General features: G+C 51.9%; 1 protein-coding gene across 2 annotated transcripts; it reads left to right on the top strand.

Annotated features, from left to right (window-relative positions):
* Positions 1-3,598: 3,598 nt before the first annotated feature.
* On the top strand, positions 3,599-21,506 carry LOC111158626 (ankyrin repeat and SOCS box containing 13). 2 transcript variants are annotated; one of them, XM_022520773.1, is made up of 6 exons: positions 3,602-3,681; positions 8,432-8,619; positions 9,743-9,893; positions 12,109-12,243; positions 17,825-18,016; positions 19,628-21,506. In XM_022520773.1, exons 1-6 carry the CDS (start codon positions 3,639-3,641, stop codon positions 19,753-19,755), a joined length of 837 nt encoding a protein of 278 aa, XP_022376481.1. In that variant the 5' UTR covers positions 3,602-3,638; the 3' UTR covers positions 19,756-21,506. The 2 variants fall into 2 exon arrangements, with proteins under 2 accessions (XP_022376483.1, XP_022376481.1); XM_022520775.1 differs by lacking the exon at positions 12,109-12,243 and having other exon boundaries at positions 3,599-3,681.
* Positions 21,507-23,298: the final 1,792 nt, after the last annotated feature.

Genomic DNA, 23,298 nt, shown 5'->3' with positions numbered 1-23,298 from the left:
TGTATATGCATGATGGGATATTATTCAGCCATAAAACAAATGAAATCTTGCCATTTGCAACAATATGGGTGGGGCTAGATAGTACAGTGCTAAGTGATATAAGCCAGAGAAAGGCAAATATCATATGATTTCACTCATATGTGGTATTTAAGAAACAAAGCAAATGAACAAAGGAAAACAAAAGACAAATCAAGAAACAGACTCTTAACTGTAGATAGCAGATGGTTACTTGAGAGGAGGTGGGTGGGGGGATGGGTGAAATAAGGGAAGGGGAGTAAAGGTATGTTTATCTTGATGAGCACTGTGTACTGTGTAGACCTGCTGAATCACTATATTCTACACATGAAACCAGTATAACACAGTATGTTAACTATACTGGAATTGAAAAAAAAAACCTAGATGCATAAATCAGTGGAACAGAATAGCATGCCCAGAAATAAGCCCATGCATGTATGGCCAATTAATTTACCACTAATGAGTCAAGAATATACCATGGGGAACGGACAGTCTCTCCAACAAATGGTGCTGGGGAAACTGGACGACTCTTATAAAATACACAAAAATCAACTCATAAATGGATTAAAGACTTGAACGTAAGATCTGAAACCATAAAACTGCAAGAAGAAAACATAGGCTGTAAGTTCCTTGTCATTGATCTCGGTGATTTTTTTTTTTATTTTGACACCAAAAGCAAAGGTAACAAAAACAAAAATAAATAATCGGAACGACTCCAAAACGAAAAACTTCTGCACTGCAAGGGAAACCATCAGCAAAACAAAAAGGCAGTGTATTGGATGAGAATAAAATATTTGCAGATCATAGATCTGATAAGGGGTTAATACCCAAAATATATAAAGAACTCCTACAATTCAATAGCAAACAAACAAGGTGATGAAAGTGGCTGAGGACCTGAATAGTCCTTTTTCCAAAGATGGCGTACAGACGGCCAATATGTGCATGGAAAGGTGCTCGACATCGTTAATCATCAGAGAAATGCAAATGAAAACCACAGTGAAATTGCACTTCACACCTGTTAGAATAGCTATTATCAAAGACAAGAATAACAAGCGTTGGTGAGGATGTGGAAAAAGGGAATCCTTGTGCACTATTGGGTCAGTCACTCTGCAAATGACTAGGGAGGTTCCTCAAAGCACAAAAAATAGAACTCCCGTATGATCCAGCAACTCCACTTCTGGGTATTTATGTGAAGAACACGAAAACGGTCACTCCATGTGGCATTTTCTTCCAGTATAAGGCTGCTCCACCTACATGGTAACCTGGGTAGACCCCTTGGTCTTCTTAGCTGGATCTTCCGGAGAACTCGCTGTAGCATCTGCTTGTGGCTTCCCTGGGGCACCTTTATGCTTGGGAAGTGGGTTCTTTCCTTAAACCTCTGCTGGTTTTTCTTCTGCAGCGTCCTCACCTGTCAGCCTTCGTGGAATTGCGGAGTCGGAGTCTTGCTCTGGAGGACATTGGGGCTTCTGGGGGTGGTGTGGCTGGTTTGCTCTTCCATGTAGACCCCTACAGTCTCACGATCAACATTACGGCTGTTTGCTTTCTTATCATTTGTGTGTTTGCTGGACTAGCACTTTCAGTTTTCTTCAAGAACTTTGCCTCTGCATTCACACTTGGCTAATTGTTTTGTACAAGAGGCCTAGCTTTCAGCCCGTCTAGGTTTTTGTTTTTAATTTTGAGAGAGCGAGACAGCATAAGCGCAAGCAGGTTGGAGGGGCAGAGGGAGAGGGAGAAGAAAACTCCCTGCTGAGCAGGGAGCCAGATGTGGGGCTCAATCCCAGGACCCTGAGATCATGACCTGAGCCAAAGGCAGACCAATTGAGCTACCCAGGCTCCCCAGCTTTTGATTTAAAGCGAGATGTGGGTGACTCTTCTTTTCACTTGTACACACAGATGCCATTGTAGTGTTATTGATTGGCCTGATTTCAACATTGTTCCATCTCAGGGAAGAGAGAGGCCTGAGGACAGGGAGAGTGATGGGAATGGCTGGTGCGTGGATCGCTCAGAGCACACGCAATATTTATCAAGTAAGTTTGAGGTCTTATGTGGGTGTGGTTCATGGTGCCCCCAAACAATTACAACAGTAACATCGAAGACTATTGATCACAAATCACCATAAATAATGGAAAAACTTTGAAAAACTGCAAAAATTACCAAAAAGTGACACCAAGACACACAATGAGCAAATGCTGTTGGAAAAATGGCACGGATAGACTTGCTCAACACACAAACCTTCAATTTCTTAAAAAAAAAAAATCTGCAAAGTAAAATCAAATGAAATGCAAAAAAGGAAATTAACGCAAAAATAAATTACTAGTTAATGATGTTTTCAGAACAACTTTATTTCAACTTGGACAAAAATTAAGTTACATCCTATAGATTAAAACAAATTCCAGACTTAAAGACTTAACAGCAGAACAGAACAAAATAATTATATACATGTTCTGGCTCTTGGTGGGGAAATACATTCTGACCGTTGGAGAAAGAAGGAACACTCTCAGAGTATATATTTCTGAATATATATGAAAAGCTAAAACTTTTCTGCAATATTGCAATCAAGCAACAGAATGGAGAAAAATTTACAAAATAAGCTAATTAGGAAATATCTGCTAATATATTTAAGAAATACATACGTGTCTATGTAGAGACATAAATACAGGATAAATGTATGTGGTTTATAAATATATATGGTATATATAAATATACAGTCTGTACTAAGATCTAGACGATGCTTTAGTCAAGGAAGAAAAATCAAAGAAAATACGAACTATGATTCAAGGCATTGTTATAGAAAAAAATAACATCCCACAGCAACTAGATTTTAAAAATGTACATTGAATATAGAATGCAAGAAACTCACAAGAAAAATGCAGGAGCCTAGTTTTGTTGAACAAGTGGCAGTGAGGGGGCGAACACACGGCAAACAGGCTTGAAGTGTCCTTTGCAGGTCCGGGGCTGGGACTCCTCAGGGGCTTTGGTCAGACAAGCTTCAAACTCCCTTTCCATGCAAAGCCCGCGGTCTGGACGGGAGGAAAAGGTTCGAGTCGTCCAGGGGAGAGAGAACCCTTCTGCTCTCCACGGGTCCTCGCACCGGGTACGTCCTGATACTGTTACTTTCCAGTCCAAACTAACGTCTCCGCGTAGGCTCGGGGTGGGAGAGGCGACAAGGAACCTGGACGAAGTGAGACTTGCCGAACCGTGCAACCCGCGTTGCACAAGCAAAGCAAAGCGCACCTCACTACGCAGCCGTCCACCAGGACTTAGGCGGAAACCCGTGCTTCCATCCCGCCGCGGGCCCGGGGAAGGCATGTCTGCTCTGCCCTCGCCCCCCGAAGGGCGCGGGTGGAAAGTGCGGGGCTGGTCTTCCCGGACCCAGAGCAGAGCAGCTCCGCAGCGCCGCCCAGCCGCAGCGCCGCCCAGCCAGCAGCGCGAGGCACCGCCGAGAGCCCCGCGCTCAGGGCCGAGTCCCGGGCGTCCCGCCGCGGCCGAACTACAACTCCCGCGGCCCCTCGGGCGGCCGCGCCGCGCCCCCATCGGCCCGCCCAGCCCGCGGAGCTCCGCCCAGGTCGCGGGCGCCGGTGTCGCCGGGAGTGCGGACGCGCGGCGGTGAGCGGGCGGGCGGCATGGAGGCCCGCGGGCCGGACGGCTGCTTCCTGGGCGACGTGGGTAGGTGCGGGCGCGGACCGCGCCGGGAAGCAGGGGCCGCCGGGCTGCTCCCGGGCGGGACAGGTGCGTCCGAGGACGCGCGCCCGGCGATCGTGACGCGCGCTGCCCCCGGGGCGCCGGCGGGGCGCTTTGGTGGGCCGAGGCTGGAGCGCCGCGGTTCCCTTTCCCGAGCAGCCTCGGGGATCCCCGGGCATCTCCGGCGCGCTCTGCGTCCGGCTCCTCGACCCCCGCCAGCGAGTCGCGGAGCCAGTCATGGTCGTGACGCGTCAGTCGTGGGACTTCCCGACTGCAGACCCACCGAGGCGCCGCGCCGCGCACCTTGGGCAAGGCGCGGGGAGGGGGTGGGCATAGTCATGGCCAAGCTCAGCGCACCGGGGAGGTGCCCGGTGTGAGAAGGTCGTGGCGCACTGTCATGAGCATCCTACAGGTACACCCAATTGTCACAGAAGGCATCTGCTCCGGGAGGAGGAGATGCCCTTGCGACAGGTCACCCTGTGTTTAAAAAAAAAAAAAAAGAAAGAAAGAAAGAAAAGAAAAAGAAAAAAACCATCTCGGTTCTTCCCCGAATCTCGCTTACCATCTGGGCTACGGAAGAATAAAATGAATTCGAGGGCAAAGGGACATTCCCAGGGGGAAGCAAACATCTTTGCCAATGAAGTAATACTACAGCAGATGAAATGTGCCCAGAACTCACTTTGAAAACCTAGAAGCAAAAAAGAAAAAAAAAAAGAAAAAAATTGTCTAAAATACCTTTACCTTAGTAAAAATAGCATTGCCAATAAACGTGGGAAGTCCTAAGAGTCAGTTTCGAGTGTGAGGAGTTACAGTCCTAGCAAGGCAGGTGTTTGGTCTTGCAAAACAGCCACCTTCAACCAGATCAAAGGCATTTAATAAGCATCTGGTTTGACCCGGCATTCCACCCCAGGCAGGCACAAGACTTTGACCCCACCAGTGTGATCTGTGTTTGGTTCAGTTAAATAAGCAATGAACAGCTAACCAGGGCAGCCAAAACTAGTTGGCATATTTTTGTTCATGTAGAGTGCTTAATGACAGAGCATTTACTTCTGAGTGCTTTTGTTTTCTTTTTGTGTCGTTTAAGGAATCTGGAAGAGAAAAGCATACTCCAACAATGGATTTACGGCTTCTGAGGTTCATGGATATTTTTGACTGTCATTGTTTTATTTCCCTTAAAAAATATGCCCTGCCACTTTCATTCTCAACGCTAATGAATCAGCTGAATGTATTGGATCTGGGGACCTGCTATCCCAGCAGAAGCAGAGGTCCACTGTAGGAACTGTAACCCATTTTAACATTCTGATCTGAAATTCTAGATGCATAGTATACTTCCAAGCATTACATTTTTCATTTTTTAATAGAACACCTCAGAGAGGTAAAGACTGTACTTATTGAGGCCATATTGTAAGGCTCTGCAGAGAATTTAGGGCAAGTCATCTCCTAAGTGAATCCAGTATTCATAACTTTGCAAACATAATACAGGATGTTATGGACCCAACGTAAGTGTGCATTTTCAAAGTTGAAAAAGTGATCCTATATTCAAGATCTATACTCAAGAGCTGTACTTGAGAGGCTGCCAGAAGACGACAAAAGTGTTCCTTAAGGATTTGGGGGCTCTAAGCCAGATGAACCAATTTTTCAGTCATTCTTGGCCAAGAACTCCAAACTCAGCTCACTACTGTCTGGGGTAATCAGAAGGTCTGATGGAGAGGGAAAGGAGAGTTTCTGGGACCACCGTAAGAGCCCGGATCTGCTAGGTTATGTGCCAGCATTCGTCACCTGTCCTGGGGGAGCTGCAGTGGGTCCCTATGTCTGATGATTTAAAGGTACAACTGAGTTCACACAACGAGAAAAAAGCAAGGCTGAAGTTAAACACAGGAGGATTTTTTCTGGGTTCCTTGTTTTATGCTCAAAGGCTCACCCCTGTCCCATCAAATACATTCATCTCTAATCAATTTGTAGGGTTACTTGAGTGCTTCCCCCCCCCCACCCCCACCACCCCCAGTAGTAAGTCTCAAGACTGGGCTTAAAATACTCTGTAAACTGTGTTGTAAACATATACTTTCTCACCTAGGCTTGGTCGTTCCATTTATAGAGCATGGGAAGAGTTGATTTAGCAGAATTCCTAAGGGCTTAGGATTTTTGAAATGTTCAGTGACCACTGGCTTCAACTTAAAGTCCCCAGATTCATTAACCCCTCTCCAGAGAGCCCGTCTGTCCCCTGAAGCCATGCTCTGACTTCTTCTCTCTAGCTATGAAAGTCCTAGATGGCATCTTCGTCCCGTAGAAACCCGTTTCATCTGCACTGATAATGTTTGCTGTAGTCACCCTGGTTCGTTTTCTCAGTTAGATCTTCTGGACCACATGCCGCTTCACTTGGCATTTTTATGATTTGGAGATGGCTTCTTTCCTTACACCTCACAAACCAGCCTTCTAGCTTCTGTCTTTCTTTTACAGCTTCCTCGCCTCTCACCTTCCATGGAACTAAAGAGAGGTAGGGCCTCGCCCTAGATTGGGTTTTGGCTCAAGGCAATGCTGTGGCTGTTTTGATCTTCTGTTCAAACCACCTAAACTTTCTCCGCATCGGCAGTAAGGCTGTTTCCTTGTCGTATCATTCGTGTGTTCACTGGAGTAGCACTTCCCGTTTTCTTCAAGAACTTTTTCTTTGCACCCACAACTTGGCTGTTTAGTGCAAGGGACTTAGCTTTCAGCCTGTCTTAGCCTTCCACATGCCCCCGTTCCTGAGCTTAATCATTTCTCGTTGTTTTTAAAAACATTTTTTTGAAGATTTATTTTAGAGAGAGTGCCGGTGCATGTGTGCGAGTTGGGAGGAAGGGAGACGAGAGAGAATCTCAAGCAGCCTCCCTGCGGGGTGCAGAGCCCAACGTGGGGCTCTGTCTCATGACCCTGAGACCATGCATAACCTGAGCTGAAATTAAGAGTCAGGAGTTTAACTGCCTGAGCCACCCACGGGCCCCTCATTTCTAGCTTTTGATTTAAAGCGAGAGACATGGGACCCTTCCTTTCACTTGAACAGAGAGGCCGGCGTGGGGTTATTAGTTGGTCTTAATTTCACTGTGTGGTCTTAGGGAATAGGGAGGCCTGACAAGAGGGGGACGGGGGAACAGTTGGCTGGGGAAGGCAGGACACCCACATTTGTCGATTAAGCTCCCCATCTCCTATGAGCATGGTTTGGGGCATCCCCAGACAGGTAAGTAACACCAAAGGTTATGGATCACAGGTCACGACAACAAAGGTAATCAAGTGTGAAATACTGCAGCAATGACCGAAGTGTGACAGGCACAAAGTGAGGTAAAAACCGTTGGAAAAATTGCAACACAGGATTGCCACAGGCCTTCATTGTGTAAAAAAAATAAAAAAATAAAAAAATTAAAAAAACAAAAAACTGAATTACCTGCGAAGTGCAAGAAATCGAAGGCCTCCCTCGCCTTCCTGAGCTGCAGCCCCATCCTGCTGCGACGCTGGTGGTCCCACCCGGCTTTCACCTTCGTGGGGTTGCAACCCCTCACCCTGCCCACGGGTTTGGCTCCTTCCAGACCGACTTCATGGTGGTAGCTGCTTTTTACTAGCCCCCAAGGCAGGTGTGCCGGTGACTGGTCATTACCAAGGGGGAAGCAAACATCCTGGGGTCCCTTTCTTGAGGGAGTAGAAAGTCCCACAAGCTTGGCTTGTCTATTTTGTGACATGGGGAGAAGGAGAGGAGAAGTGAGTTGGGGAAATCGGAGGGGGAGATGAACCATGAGAGACTGTGGACTCTGAGAAACAAACTGAGGGTTTTGGAGGGGAGAGGGGTGGGGGGTTGGGAGAGTCTGGTGGTGGGTATTATGGAGGAGCATGGAGCACTAGGTGTTGTGCATAAACAGTGAGTCTTGGAACACTGAAAAAATTAAAAAAAAAAAGCTGTTCTAGGGGAATGTAGTGATAAGATGTGCAGTGTAAGGAGTGGGAACTGGTGTCATGAAGAGGTGTGTGACGTGATCTCGTCTTTTGAAGTGGTGTGATGGTAAGAATAGGTCGGTATTAACCCAGCATGGTCATTTAGCACTTTTTTTTTTTTTTTTTAAAGCTGAGTGTCTGGAAGATGCCACTGTACCCTGGGTTATGGACACTGAGGAAACACAGCTATAGTGGGTGCTTTCAGGTGGTTCACGGTCTCAGCTAGTTAGTGCCTTTTTGTCTGCACTTGGCCCAGACGGGAACCCTCATTCCCACATAGTAGGGAGGCCAGTGGGCAGCAGGGCACCAGGCTCCCCGTGACCCCAGACTCACCACGTTCAAGGCTCCAGAGCTCCGTCCCACTGCTCGTGCGGGCTCAGGAGGCAGCTGGATGGCTCCAGCACCACTGTGTTCGGGCCCAGGCCGCATGGAGGTGAAGAAGGGAGAGGGTCTTCTGGAAGTCCTTGGGAGAGAGGGGAGTTTTGAAGCTGTGAAACCACTGCCAGTCTCCCCCTCCCTTCCTGGGAGCTACAGTTGGGTCAGCTGTGCAGCAGGGACCAGGGTTCCTGTGATTGGCTTAGATCACTCACAGGGTGAGTCAGAAACTCAACGGGCTGAACCGTCCTGGCGCCCATCCCCCAGGGAGTCTGGGGGTGTTTGGACCAACTCTGATCACACGTGGTGTCTTGGGTTGCGTAAGGGTCCTTGGGGTTGCATGGGGTTCTCTGGCCCTGGAGGCGGCGGCGTGGCCCCAGCGCTCGTGTGCTCTCCCGCGCAGGTTTCTGGGTGGAGCGCACCCCTGTGCACGAGGCGGCCCAGCGCGGCGAGACCCTCCAGCTGCAGCGGCTGATCGAGAGCGGCGCGTGTGTCAACCAGGTCACGGTGGACTCCATCACGCCCCTGCACACGGCCAGTCTGCAGGGCCAGGCGCAGTGTGTGCAGCTGCTGCTGGCTGCTGGGGCCCAGGTGAGGGCCCTGTGGGACAGAGCCCTGAGATGGGAGGGATGGCACCTGCTCCCCAGAACCTAGGGAGGGAGGGAAAAGAATACAAGGCCCGGGATTAGCCTTGTGCTGTGCAAATGCACAGAAAGGAGAGAAACCCCTGGACGGGAAGGAGGAAGCCAGCAGGGGCCTTCTCTAGGTCCGAGGCACGCTGAGGCCCAGTGTGGTCATGGCTCGGCTTCAGGAGTGCACTGGTGGCCAGAGAGAGGCAGTCGTAGGCAGGGAGAGGCAGGGGGGTGCTTTGCATGGATGTGGGGGCAGGAGCAGGCCTGCACATCACACAGGCCCGGGAGCTGCTGCTTGGGTCCGGGAGCAAGGTTGTGGTCTCAGATAACTGAGTGCGTTGCTGCTCTCCATGGAAGGTAGGGGTGGGCTGGCCCAGAACACAAGGCTCGGGTTTGTTTCCCCCGTGTAAACACTCCTGCCAGGGCGCGCCGGGAGCCGGTGTTGTCTGGCTGGCGGAGCAGGGGGCTGCGGGGCACTGGGAGGGGCCGACTGGACACCTACAACCTGCAGCCGCTTGAACCCAGGCCCCAGTGTGCGTCCTGAGCCGCACCGGTCCCACCGCCACACGAGCTCCCCAGAGCCTCGCCTCTGATGGTGGCCCCCGAGGAACCGGAACACAGTGTAGTGTGTCCCCGAATAACAGCGGAGTTCTAGACAGACCCTGCCGGCTGATGGAGTTGCCTTCTTCCTTCCCGATGGTGTTCGGCTGGAGGGGCCTCGTGAAGCAGACGGCACTCTGAGCAGGAGTTCGGACTCACTCTCCTCCTGCGTCCTTAGCTTGCAGTCTGGGGCAGGGGGCAGGTGGCAAAAGGGAAGCAGAATTGAGCCTGTCTCAAGAGAAGAGCCCCAAAGAGGATGCCTCCCACGCTTGCCAGGCTGACGGGCACTCCCGACCCCCATTCCTTTGTCTTTGAACGCCCTTGCCTGGCGCAGTACCTTAGCGCACACTCGGACGCTGGTGCTCCCAACAAGGGCCTTTGCAAAGATGAATGTGCATCAGGGGAGAGAGCGGGTCCCGTGGGCTTCCCCTCTGCCCTGATGCCCACCCTGACGCTCCCCACTCCTTTCTCCCTCCCACCAGGTGGATGCCCGCAACATCGATGGCAGCACGCCCCTGTGTGATGCCTGTGCCTCAGGCAGTGTCGAGTGCGTGAAGCTCCTGCTCGCCTATGGGGCCAAGGTCAACCCGCCCCTGTACACGGCATCCCCGCTGCACGAGGCCTGTATGAGCGGTGAGTCCATGTGAGCAAGCAGTGTAGACGGGAAGCCACAGGTTGGCTAAGGAGTGTGCCCAGACTGCTTCTGGCTCCTGGTCGGGGGGTTGCCCGACTGTCAGAACCTCCGCGTTTTCTCCTGAAGATGGTTTTCACCCAGGAGTTGGAGGGCTGTGGTTTCCAGGGCGGGGTTCTGTTTCTCAGGGTGCCCTCCAGTGCCTTTCAGATGTTAACACTGCAAGTCCCTCCCCCTGCCATGCCTCCTCTGTCTCCCCAGCCTTTTGCCCTGTGGCTCCCTGTTCTGGTTGGGAGAGGAGACCCAACATATGCACGAGGACAGGTGCTGGTGGGGGAGGAGGTGCACCCTGGAGGTTCGGAACAGGTGGGATTTCATCTGCTCCTCGGGAATGGATAGGTTTCAATGGAGGGTAAGAGGAAGGCCACTCCGTGCACAGAGAAGGTGACTTGTCCAGGCTTACTGGGCCCAAAGTTCCCAGTGGAGGGTCAACAGAGAAGAGTGGAAATTTAGGGCAACACCGGCAGATGGGAACTCATTAAATGACAGACTACGGAGTTTGGATTCTACTCTTCTGAGCGAAGGTTGTGAGCCCCTGGCCGGTATTTGGATCGATGGGCTCCGTGCTGGTCTTGGTTACGGGGGGTGGGGTGCGGGGCTGTGGGGGTGAGGCGTGCTCTTCCACGGCTCTTCACGGAGCCACTGTCCTCTGTGGCTTCCCACCCCGCTGCCCAATGAGGTTGGCTTTTGTCACCCGGACCTAGTGCTGAGACCATGCCACTGCCATCCAGGTCAAAGGAACATTGTACAGTTCCAAGGACACTTTATGAAACCCGCGACACTACGTGTGATTGTGTCGTTGGTCCAGTCACTCCTCGAAGTCCTTGGGGGACCCCCATGGCCAGAGGGTGGAAGCCAGAGTCTTCGGCCCAGCCTGTGAGGGGGTGGCGGCCTGGGTCTCACTCAGAAGCTCTCCCCGCCCTCTCCCACCACTGCCCCACACCACCCCATTCCCCCAGTACCACCTAGAGCTGCACAGTGCCCCCTGCCATTTCACACCTGCGTCTCTCTGCATGTGGCCTGAAATCCCCACTTTGCAGAATGACAGCTGGGACAGGAGTCATCTCCTGCTTCTGTGTTACCTACCCACTGTCATATGCACTCTCTGGGGCTCTCTCTGGGCTGATACGTGTCTGGATTGTTTCTGGTCATTGATTTGTCCTTCTGCGTGGAGGGCAAAAGGGACACCTTTATAAATTTATGTTCCGCTCTTGGGCAGATGGGGGAGGGGGGAGAGCTGGTCTTGTATCTGCTTAATTGCCTCAAACTCAGAATGATCCTTCCGCTAAAGTAGCGTAGTTTGGGGTGGCACATCTGCTGCTCCTCGGTAGAGGCATGAAGGGGTGGGTGTGTCCTGACATGGAGAGGGGAGCCGGGAGTGCAAGGCCCTGGGAGCCCAAGGGGGACGGATTCACTTAGAAGGCTTGGGAGAAGGATCGGCAGGGTTTATAGTACGAGGGAGAGCAGGGCACAGGGTCAGAGCCGACTCAGGAGCAATGCTGATGACGAGATGGACTGGCCAGGCACAGGGGCCCCCAGGAGGGGAGGGAGAGGACTGTGCCACAGTCAGGACATCCCCAAGAGCATGGCCGGCAGAGGGCTGGAGCTGCCAATGATAGAGCAGGAGACAGTGAGGAGGGAGGATGCAGCCTGGGGCAGAATGGACCCCCACGCAAACCGAGTTGGAGATGCTGGGGAAGAGGCAGGAGAAACCCCGGTGGGGACAAGGGCAGGGGACCTACGAGGTGGGGAGGCTTAGGGAGGTTCATCCAGGAGCCGTGGCCTCGGGCTGGCCACTTCGGAAGCTCACGCCCAGGCTTGCCGCCCGCACACAGCTCAGGAGGCAGCCCGGAGGTGGGGAGCTTTTTCCTAGCTGCTGTGGAGCCGAGTCCGGCGGTTCAGAGTGGTATTCCAGGCTCTCCCCCAAGAGGGTCCGCTGTGCCCTCTCCCCCTGGTCCGCTGCCTGGCAGCCTTGGTAAACCCTGCAGGCTCCGAAGGAACCTTCTTTGGCCCCTGGGGCCACACGGGATTGTGAATGGTGTTTGGTTGAGCCACAGCCCTGGTGCCCCCTTCCTCCCCCTGTAGCCAGGCTCCCTTGGGCTGACGGCAAATGCACACATTCATTCATGGTTCCCGTCCTTTCCCATGCGCTTGAAGGAAGTTCTGAGTGCGTGAGGTTGCTTATTGACGTCGGGGCCAACCTGGAGGCTCATGACTGCCATTTCGGGACCCCTCTTCATGTGGCCTGTGCCCGGGAGCATCTGGACTGCGTCAAAATGCTGCTTAACGCAGGTAGGCCGGCCTTTCTCCTGCGCTGCTCAGGGTGAGTGTGTCCTGATTCTCCCTGTGCTTCTCGGGGCAGGCGTGCTGGTGTTTATACCTGCGTGACTTGATGCAGGTGTTTTGGTTACCTGCTCCGTGTGCCGGCCATGAGCGGGGCAGTGGAATCAGACAGACCAGCTTGGAAAGTGGCTCTCCCACCCGCACAGCTGAGACCGTGGGCCTCTGTGTCTGTATCTATAAAGCTGGAAAGAATAAACCCCGTTTCGCGGGGTTGCTGGAAGGACTTGTACTCACGTTTCCACAGGATCTGCTGCTCGATAAAGGCCAGTCCTTATTTTGAGTGGGCAGGGGACCAGCCACCGTGCCTGCCTGATGAGTTTGCATCTAAATCAGAAAGAGGTGGGGGGCTTCGTGGGAAAGGAGCTGGCAGCACGTTTGGAATCCGGGTCCTTGTTCAGGCTCAGGATGGGGGTTTCTCAAGGCAAAAAACAAAAAATGAAAAAAAGCACAGCCCGGTCCAGTGAAGGTTGGATTCAGGACCTGCTTACCATGGCAGTTTTTAAAACATAGCCAAAGTGGGTGCTGGCAGGGAGCTTTCATTATGAACCCAATGTAAATATTTTGTTGGAAAATTTTAGCTCAGCCATTCTGGGTGCAACTCAGGATAAAAAACAAAACTGGTCAGAAATAGAACGATGACGTGCTCTCTCCGGACAACAGTCATTTGAGCTTAAGTTACATGTGCTTTTCTGTTCGGGAGTCTGGTTCGCTTTCATGAGCCACTTTTACGTGTTTTTAGGGAAAAAGACTCATTTTGTGTCAGGTTAGCCATTGGGGTGGTTTTCCTTCTTACACAACGATAAACCGTCTGGACGAGGAGTAGTCTGAGGCCTTCCAGCCAGTCACTCCGCTTTGCGGTCGACCGAGGGTTATTAGCTGCTGTGACTGCTGAGCTGAAATGGCCACGTTACGGTCAACAGCTGTCCCCAGAGCGCCTGCTGTGCATGCGCTCAGGACACCTGGTGCCCTTTCTTCTTTAGTTCCTTTAGTAGTGGCTGGAGGGGAGAGCATCGAGTCAGGGCCCTGAACCCCAGCACCCGTCTGTATCAATTAGGACTTTATGGATCCAGTTACTCCTGTAAGCAGCCACGCGCAGGGGCGGAAGGGAAGTCTTGGTCCAGGAGACCGAAAGGATCAGGAGGAGGCAGGTGTCAGGGTCACTTTGCCCCAAGGGTGGTCTGCATCCTCAAGCCGGCATGTCTCTGAATCTTGCAGGTCTGCTGTCCCCTCTGCTGGCTTGAGCCTATGCCTGGCGTCCCTGATGGGCTGAAAATGACAGCATCAGGGTCGGGCTCAAATCCACTTTTCTTCCCCAGGCTTCGGGTAGTTTTCTCTAAGACTGAGAAGCAGCTTCTCCAGCTGTCTCCTGCACATTTCCCCTTAAATCTCAGGAACCCACATTGGGTCCTGGTTCTGAACCCAACCTAGTCTCTTTGTCCAGGCTCGGCACATTCTAATTGGCTCAGGCCCAGGTTATTTGAACCAATTCCTGGGGCTGGGGAGAGAGGGATTAACCAATCAGGGCCCATTCCCGGGGATAGAGGCCAGGCCGTCCCCCTGCCCTAGCAGCCACCCTCCCCGTTCCAAGGTGTGGGCTCAGTGGTGCGGGCTGGTCAGTCTGGGAAGGCGACCGGGGCTTTCCAACACCTGGGGCATGGAGTGAGGGACAGAATGGAGTGCCCTGGGGAAGGCTCCCCCACACAGCAGTGGTGACCGCCACCACTAGACCGGTGGCCCTGGGCTTGACTGTCGCTGTAGGTTTAGATGGTCGCCTTTGACAGCTCCTCCTTCCTAGAGCAGAGGGACGGTTTTCAGCCGCGGGAGACGGCACACCGGAAAGGAGAGAGAAGAGGGCAGCATGTGGGCTCTAACGAAAGTAGTGATTCTTCACGTGGTGGGGTGGTCGCAGAGCCCTTGGAAAATCCACGGGAAGCCTCAGACGCCGGGGTGGGCACGGAGGCGCAGGGTCTGGTGCGGAGCGGCAGAGACTGTAGCCGCCGCAGGGAGCGCGCAGAGGAGCGGGGACGCAGAGGAGCGGGGACCGCAGAGGAGCGGGGACGGTGCTGCGCACCTGCTCTGCAGCCGGTGCCGGATGGTCCCGCTTCCTGGCGCGCGTGGCAGGCCCTGGTCTGCGCGTGCGTAAGGCTTTACTCTGAGTCCGCTTTGGTCCGGTTGTGCTTTGAAATCAGAAATCAGACTTTGACCCCCTTTTCCCTGAAGATTGAGGTTGAGAATTTTTAATGCCCCGATGCCTTTGGTTGTTTTGCTTGGCTTCCTCTCCCCTCCTCCCCGCTTTCTCCATCCCTTCCCTCCCTCCTTCACTCCCTCCCTCCTGCACTCCCTCTCTCTCTCTCTCCCTCCTCCTCCCTCTCCCCTTCTCTCCTTCTATTTCCCCTGCCCCCCCATCTCTTCCTTCCTCTCCCCTACAGTCCCTCTTCCTCTCCCCACCCTAGTTTCAGGCACATCATCATCAGTCCCCACAAAACCACCTTCTCCCCCTTTTTTCTTTCCTCTGTCCCTGCCCCCCAGCCCCCATTTTAATGTGTGTTCGCTTCCTTTCTCTGTGTTTTGTAAGCTACACCAGGAGGGTTGAGTCACGTATTTGTAACAGACGGTGCTGTGTTCCAGACTCTGCCTTCTTTGCCGTTTGTACTGTGTGTGCCCAGGTCTGTGGTTCGCCCAGCTGCAGCGCATGCCAGTGTCCCCTCCTGATCTCCCTTCCGTGTCACCCCCAGTCCAAAGGAGCCCAGAGCAGTCAAAACAGCCTGTTTTGTACCTTGGGATGCCACCTTGTGGAAAGAATCACTGTGCGGTGGTTTTGTAGCCTGAAAAGCAAGGGGGGTGTGAGTCTGAGAGCTGTTCCTACCACTAGCTTTCTCCTTGACGCCTGTGGCCCCGTCTTTCTTGCTAAACAGAGACAATCTCTTCCCATCCCGCCTGGCAAGATCATTGCCACAATTAATGACCTGCGACAGCTCCTGCATTTCGCAGTCTGTACACTTTACAGTTTAATTTTCGTCACCAGTTTGCGGCTAGCATTCATACTCCTATTTGCTTTATGACTGCAGCTGTAGAATTCCTTATTCTTCCAGGTGGCTGTTGGAAGAGCGCCCCCCAGCATGTTGGGGTTTCATGGGGAGAGGTTCTTTTTTTAAATTTATTTTATTTTTTAATTAACATATATTATTAGCCCCAGGGGTACAGGTCTGTGAATCGCCAGGTTTACACACTTCACAGCACTCACCATAGCACATACCCTCCCCAATGTCCATAACCCCCCTCTCCCTCCCCCCGCCACAACCCTCAGTTTGTTTTGTGAGATTAAGAGTCTCTTATGATTTGTCTCCCTCTTGATCCCATCTTGTTTCATTTATTCTTTTCCTACCCCCAAACCCCCCACGTTGCAGCTCCACTTCCTCATATCAGAGAGATCATATAATTGTCTTTCTTTGATTGATTTATTTCGCTAAGCATAATACCGTCTAGTTCCATCCACGTCATCACAAATGGCAAGATTTCATTTCTTTTGATGGCTGCATAGTGTTCCATCGTGTATATATACCACATCTTCTTTATCCATTCATCTGCTGATGGACATCTAAGTTCTTTCCATAGTTTGGCTATTGTGGACATTGTTGCTATGAACATTGGGTGCACGTGCCCCTTCGGATCACTGCGTTTGTATCTTTAGGGTAAATACCCAGTAGTGCCATTGCTGGGTCATAGGATAGCTTTATTTTCAACTTTCTGAGGAATCTCCATGTTGTTTTCCAGAGTGGCTGCACCAGCTTGCATGTCCCCGAACAGTGCAGGAGGGTTATGGGGGGATGGTTCTTCAACGATTGCCTTTCAGCATTATTTTTGTAGTGCGTATCTGCGGAATTAAATACTTAGGTAATGTAGCTTTCTTCCTGAGGGATTTTTTTTTTGCCTTGACCTGACTTGGGAGTTGGGCAGAGAACTTTTCTGGGCTTGTATTATCTTGTTGGGGTGCTTGCTATGTTCTTAGGATCAGGCAGTGATGGCTGTTATGGATGTAGTTTTTAGGTTCTACTAGGGGATTAGAACTGTTCTAAGTCATGGGTTCCTGGGTGGCCCAGTTGGTTAAGCATTGGTCTTCAGCCCAGGTCATGGCCCCCCAGGTCCTAGGAGTGAGACCCTGTTGAGCTTAGTGGGGAGCCTGCTTGTCCCTCTTCCCCTCCCCCAACTTGTACAGCCTTGAGTTCTCTCTCTGCCTCAAATAAATAAATAAAATCTTTAAAAAGAAACCCTTTTAAGTCAGAAACCAGAATTTCCAAATATTTTTGAGCAGTGGGACAGGAACTCTAATAGCCTTACATCCCTTATTTCTTCTAAATTTATCACATGGAGATATGTTGGTGATCTGACCTCCTCTAACCCCACATTGCTGATATTAATGACTGTGATTGGAATCTCTTTTTGGGGGCATAACTTCCCTAATGCTGGGCTATTTGCTTGGCTTCTTTAAGATACTTTTCTCCTATCCCCTTTCTCTTATAACTTCCTTATCCATTAGGAGCAGACTTCAAAGAAGTTGGTTTAAAAAAAAAATCCTGAGGGTCCAGGAGATCCCCTTGCATAGAATTGGTGATGGCCGTGCCCTATGAATGATGTTTTACACAAATCCTATTTTCATCAAAATATTTTTTGATGCACCTAAAATATTATAATTAGTACTTGTTCACCTCTTTCTGAAAGTCTGCTGTTTTTTAAGATTTTATTTGAAAGAGAGAAAGAGAGAGCATAGACAGGGAAAAGGGCAGTGGCAGAGGGAGAAGCAGGCTCCCCACTGAGCAAGGACCCCCCCCTCCGCAATGTGCAGCTCGATCCCCAGACACCAAGATCATGACCTGAGGTGGAGGTGGACACTTAACTGCCTGAGCCCCCCAGGCGCCCCTCTGAATGTCTACCACTATCCTGAGAGCAGGTGGGTGGCAGAGCTTACGAGACACCTCATCTCTTACCTGAACTGTGGAAGATGTTTGGGGAACATGACCTGTGTTTCCTTTGAGCTTCTCTTTTGTGAAAGCATATTTACTAGGAAGTATTCCTTCCTTCCTGCAGCACAGCTTTCCAGAGCCTCTGTCCTGCACCTGACGCAGGAACAGTGTGCACGGGAGCGGGAACAGCAGGGAAGTTTCTGTAGCTTCCCCCGAGCTCTCAGAGCCTCAGGATCCATGGGCACAGCCTGTATGGGGTCATAGAACTGCCTATTAACCCACAGGCAAGTTTTCTGTTTTCTTTTTCTTCTTTCTGGTTCCATTTCCAGTTCTCTCACTTTCCTACAGCTGTTGGTCTGTAGCTCTCCTACCAGCAGAAAAAAAAAGTGATTACTGCTTTGGGATCTTGAAAAAGATCCTGAAAAGGCCGTAGAGAATCTGTCTTGACTTTCTTTCCCGGCTGGGGCATTGCTTTTGGACACTGTGCGGAGCGAGAAAGTACCACCCGACCTTTCTGCTGGCTTCTCGGCCTCTGCTTGTGATAATCGTTCTCCACTCTGGACCGGCAGGGGCCAACGTGAACGCAGCGAAGCTTCACGAGACCGCCCTGCATCACGCAGCCAAGGTGAAGAACGTTGACCTCATCGAGATGCTTGTTGAGTTTGGAGGCAACATCTACGCGCGGGACAACCGGGGGAAGAAGCCGTCCGACTACACGTGGAGCAGCAGCGCGCCGGCCAAGTGCCTGGAGTTCTACGAAAGTGAGGCGGCGCCGTCCCTGTCACACGGATGTGCTTGGTTGGGTTCGCACGGCACGGGGTAGCCTGCAGGATGCTCCGACAGTCTGTCCAGTCATGTCCGAGCAAGCCAGCCATCCTGGGCCCCTATGAATCACCCCCACCCTCCAGGAGACAAGGACAAAGGATCTGGCTGAGGACCAGACTTCTTTGGTGCAGATTCTTTTTTAAAAGATTTTATTCATTTATTTGAGAAAGAGAGAGGGAGTGCCCAGCAGGGGGAGTGGCAGGCAGAGGGAGAGGGAGAAGGGGAACCCGAAGTGGGGCTTGATCCCAGGCCCCTGGGACCATGATCTGAGCCAAAAGCAGACACTTAACCGACTGAGCCAGGTTGGTTGGCTAGCACCTAGCCAGGTGCCCCTGGGTACAGATTTTTTTTTTTTTAAGATTTTATTTATTCATTTGACAGGCAGAGACCACAAGTAGGCTGAGAGGCAGGCAGAGAGAGAGGGGGAAGCAGGCTCCCCGCTGAGCAGAGAGCCCGAGGCAGGGCTCGATCCCAGGACCCTGGGATCATGACCTGAGACGAAGGCAGAGGCTTTAACCCACTGAGCCACCCAGGCGCCCCATGGGTACAGATTTTCAAATGATTTTATACTGCCTTACCACCACAAGAGGCTTACAGACGCCTCTCAGTTGGAGGGAAAAATACCCAATTTACTCACATGTTTGCTGGCCCCACCCAACCGAAATCCGTCTGAACTTAGAGGCAGACGCCACCCATATGTGTCAAACATGTCCTGGAGGGTATTTCTTTTCCTGTTCCAAATAACTGGGGGCATGAAGTAACAGGGGAAAATGAATTTCTCCAGGATTTCTTTTTTTTTTTCCTCTCAAAGAATTTTTTATTTCATAAATCTTCATTAGTCGAGAATACGGTGTTTGGCGAATTTGTATTGTTATCAAGCAGATGTTTGCAGCATATGTGGGATTTTAAAGGATCAAATCATTGTAAAAGCTGACTCTGTTACGCAGGTGCCTTGGTGGCCGGGGCCCCCAGGGACCTTCTGTTGTTGGCCCTGGTGTGCTCGCCCTCCCGAGCCACGGCTGCAGGCTCCTCCTTTCGTCCCGAGGTCCTGACCCTCAGCCTGCGAGCCAAGCTGTGTCTGTCAGAGCCGTTCTGTGGTGTGTGCGTGTTGTCCCCGAGTCCCTCTCTGCCCCGCGGCTCGGGCGGTGAGAGCAGGGCCTGTGGCCTGGGACCTGCCCGGCGCTGGCCCTCACCCCATCCCTCATCTGTCTGGAAGTTTGAGAAATGAGCCTGCTAGCCACAGAGCAGTCCTTTGCTGATGAATCTGTGTGCCAAGTTCTAACATTACAGAAAAGGGGTAAAGAAAAGCCTCCCCAGAACCTCACAGAATGAAATCCCAGTGGACGCTACCCAAATTCCATTTCCCAATCTTCCTTTGGGGGTCCTTGGCGTCCCTCCTGGTAGCCTTCCCGGAAGGCACGCAGGCCCCATCCTAGCCCGAGGGGCGGGGGAGCTTTCCAGGTCTGCCCTGGCATTTCCTGAGGGGGAGGGCGGTGTTGCTCCTTCCTTCTGCTCACCGCGCGGGATTCCTGTTTCCTCTCTTCCAGAAACACCTCTGACCCTGTCGCAGCTCTGCCGGGTGAGCCTGAGGAGGGCCACTGGCGTCCGAGGCCTGGAGAAGATCACCAAGTTGAACATCCCTCCCCGGCTCATCGACTACCTTTCCTACAACTGAGCCGCAGGCCTGGGACATAGGAGCCGGCCGGGGGGCCGGGGTTGGGGGTTCCCCGGCTGCCAGCCTTGCCGAGCCTAGCGGCTGGGCCACAAGGACTGGCCTTGTCTGCAGCCGCCCGACTGCTGGAGCCAGAACAGCGTTCCCCACGTCCCGGCCGACTGCCCTGCTCTGCCTCCTCTGCACACTCGTGGAGGATACTTCCAAGGCCCTGGGAAGGCCCGGACTCAGCTTCTGCAGGGAGCATGGCCCTGTGCTGGCTCGCCTGGAATTCCGCTCTCTCCTCGGTCCCAGCCATCTGGTGTCCTCCTTTCACTGACCTTCCTCAGGGGGACTCTCAGGAAGGACTCTTCTGGGAGCACAGGAGAAGGCCATGCGGGGCTGAGGGTCCAGGGCCCTGCCGCCCCGAAGCCCGGGGCACCTTCGGCACTAGTGCGGTCCTGGGTGTCCGAAGGGAGGAAGGACCCTGTGCTGCAGAGGTCAGGTCCTGACCGTGTGGCTGGGGACAGCTGCTTTGATGACATCCTGCTACTTGGACGCTTTTTTCTGGAGTTGTGCTTGGCACTCTCCAAGGTTCCCCTGTGCCCAGGCAGACCTGACACTCAGGGGGCTTTGCAGGGGTCTTGGTCGGGGAAGCCTTGGGCAGATTACTCCCCACACCTAGCACAGGAACTCTCCATGCCTCAGCTCTGAAGAAGTTTATGTTGGGGATACAATCTTGTATTAGAGCAGACACAGGTTGCCGCACTGAGGTTTTGTTAACAGGTCTGCAGAACCCCAGAGGACGTGAAGGAGTGTCTGCGTGTATTCCGGGAGAAGCTTCCAACGTGAAGGACCGTGAGGACCCCCTCTAGGGAGGACCGCTCCTCTGGATGAATGGATTCTCTCCTTGCCCTAAAGTGCGCTCACTCCCGGAAGCTCTGAAATTGGCAAGACAGGGAGATTGCCGGCTCCCCGGATGACCAGCCTCTGACTCGTGCCTTTTGTAGGTACTTAGGGACGTCTGTGATGCTGGGACTGTCCAAGTGCTGAGCTGCGTAGGAATCAGACTCTTTCCCCAAGGCAGGGGAAGAAAATGTTTTCCGGTTTGTTCCCATAGTAACAGAGACATGAGCTCTACGCTCTCGGCCACGAGACGAACCCTTCAGTAGTACAGTCACATGGCCTCTGTGTCAGATTCTTTCTCCTGATTTAAAAACACAAAAACCAGGCAGTTCAACTAGAGGACGTTTGCATAATTCGTGCAGGTGTATTTGGTTTCTGGGGACACGGGGAAGGCACCACTGGGAAACTCGGCTGGGAGTCGTGCCCGAAGCCACCGGTGTCCCGAGCTGCTCCCAGGGGAGTGTGTGGGGCAGAAAGAGGCTGCACTGGGGAAGCCAGGTGTGGGCGCGTCTCGTCTCCTTGAGGTTCCTTGGTGGGGCCGCAGATCTGGGGAGAGTTTCACGGTGGTGGCCAGTGGGCATTTTCTGGCTTGAAAATGACATTGGTGCATTGTCAAGGTGGTGCCTCGCTGAGCACTGAGAATGGGTCACTCCCCTTCCAGTGCCATGTGAGATCCGAGTTCGGGGAGGATGGGTGTTTTGCACTTACTAACAACAACAGCAATGAAAAAATCACTGGGTTCTGCCCATCCATCTGTGTAACAGAAACTGGCCTCTAGGCATGAATGCTGCTGCGCTTTCTCCCGTGGACTAGAGTGCAGAATCTGTCCCCACACTCACTGCTCAATAAAAATTGTTTCATAGAGTCCATCCTGACGTTCACACAGTCCTTTTGTTGGAAGCAGACGCACTGATGGGGCCCTGGCTTTCTCCCAGATTCCTGTCTTCCTGCCTCTCTGTGTCCTGGTGCTGATGTCAGTGACTAGGACTTTAGGGCCTCCTGTAGCTTTTCTCTGTCAGCCTTACCGAGCTGTAACCGACGTGGATCCCACCTGCAACCTGACCGTAGATATGTTTCTCTGCTCCTCTGAGCCCGAATCTTCCCAGCCACGGTGCAGGGAGGAAAGGTCAGAATCTGATCATTTAAAGGGCATTAATAATCAAGTCCTGAATTGTACGAATGAGAACATGAGGCCCTGATAGCCTGTGTTTTTGTGAGTCTGAAGTTAGGTGATTAACAGAGGCCTTGAAAAACATAAAGTGCTCCCCACACATCACAGTTAGGTGGGTATGTGTGTACTGTGGCTTTATGGGTGTTTGTAGAGCTTGTAGCTGTGTCAGTGATTCTCTTCTGACTTTGGGACAGTCCCACTTATTTCAGGAGAAACATCAGAAGACCTCTCTGTTGGCATTTTAGCACTCGACGTGCAGCCAACAAATCAGGAGACATTTGTGGCACAGATAACAACGGACTGGTCATGAAAATACAGAAAGATCTAGAAATCGTAAGAGAAAGATTAAGGTGCCTGGGTCGCTTAGTTGGTTAAGAGTCTGCTTTTGGATCAGGTCCTGAAACCAGGGTCCTGGGATCGAGTCCTGCATTGGGATCCCTGTTCAGTGGGGAGTCTGCTTCTCCCTCTGCGCCTCCCCCGCTTGTGCTCTCTCTCTCTCTCTCTCTCTGACAAATAAATAAAATCTTAAAAAAAAAAAAAAAGATTGATAACCTGACAGAAGAAAGAAAACAGGCAAAGACTCTTGACAAGAAATTTTTTTTTTTTAAAGATTTTATTTATTTGACAGACAGAGATCACAAGTAGGCAGAGAGGCAGGCAGAGAGAGAGGAAGGGAAGCAGGCTCCCCGCCGAGCAGAGAGCCCGATGCGGGGCTCGATCCCAGGACCCTGAGATCATGACCTGAGCCGAAGGCAGAGGCTTTAACCCACTGAGCCACCCAGGCGCCCCTGGACAAGAAATTTTATAAAAGAAACCTCAACTGTCCCCTGATGGGAAAGGGTGGTTAGTAATGATCAGGGAAATGCAAATTAGGGACTGTTCAAGTCAACAAAAAGATAGCAGTATGTAGTGTCATCCTGATGAAAATCGACAGGTTTGACAGTAATGTTGTTGGGTCTTATGGGCGTATAGGGCAGGGGCTGCTCGTGGGGTACAGACTGAGAGGTGTATTTTGGAAGGCAGCAAATGATGTCTGGGACCATTAGAAGTACATACCACATGTACCCAGAATTTCTCCTTTTATAAACTTACTTTAAAGAAACTCAGGCGTATCACAAGGAGACTCCGTGAGGAGGTTAGTGCCACAGTGTTGGTAACCATGAAAGGCCCCATTAGCCGGGATAAGTTGGAGAATATAGTCATAGACAGCCTGTCCTCTAATAAGCTTAAGGTGGATTAGAGCCCAATGCTTTCACAGTAATCGATCTAAAACTTCTAAAGGCAGACAAAAAAAAGTTGCCAGCCTTTATGTATGTATGATACAACTCCATCTGTATAGACTGAAATACAGAACAGCCTGAGTGACTAAGGGTGCTGAGTGAATAGGAAATGCACGGAATGATGGAACCGCCGTGGTGCTCAGGTCGCCTCTGGGCCAGGAAGTGGGTGTGTGACTCCAGGAGAGACTCCAAGGGAACTTCAACTATGTG

This window comes from Enhydra lutris, unplaced genomic scaffold (genome assembly GCF_002288905.1).
Source record: "Enhydra lutris kenyoni isolate GAN:26980312 unplaced genomic scaffold, ASM228890v2 scaffoldscaffold61, whole genome shotgun sequence".
NCBI lineage: Eukaryota > Metazoa > Chordata > Mammalia > Carnivora > Mustelidae > Enhydra > Enhydra lutris.
Note: the sequence above shows the minus strand (reverse complement) of the source record. Positions and strands in the feature narration are given on the sequence as shown.

Bases quoted from the DNA above. Each gene is read 5' to 3' on its own strand.
- LOC111158626 (XM_022520773.1), top strand. From the start codon at position 3,639: ATGGAGGCCCGCGGGCCGGACGGCTGCTTCCTGGGCGACGTGG. The intron at 8,620-9,742 runs GTGAGGGCCCTG...CCCTCCCACCAG, and splicing joins TGCTGGCTGCTGGGGCCCAG to GTGGATGCCCGCAACATCGA. The intron at 9,894-12,108 runs GTGAGTCCATGT...ATGCGCTTGAAG, and splicing joins GCACGAGGCCTGTATGAGCG to GAAGTTCTGAGTGCGTGAGG.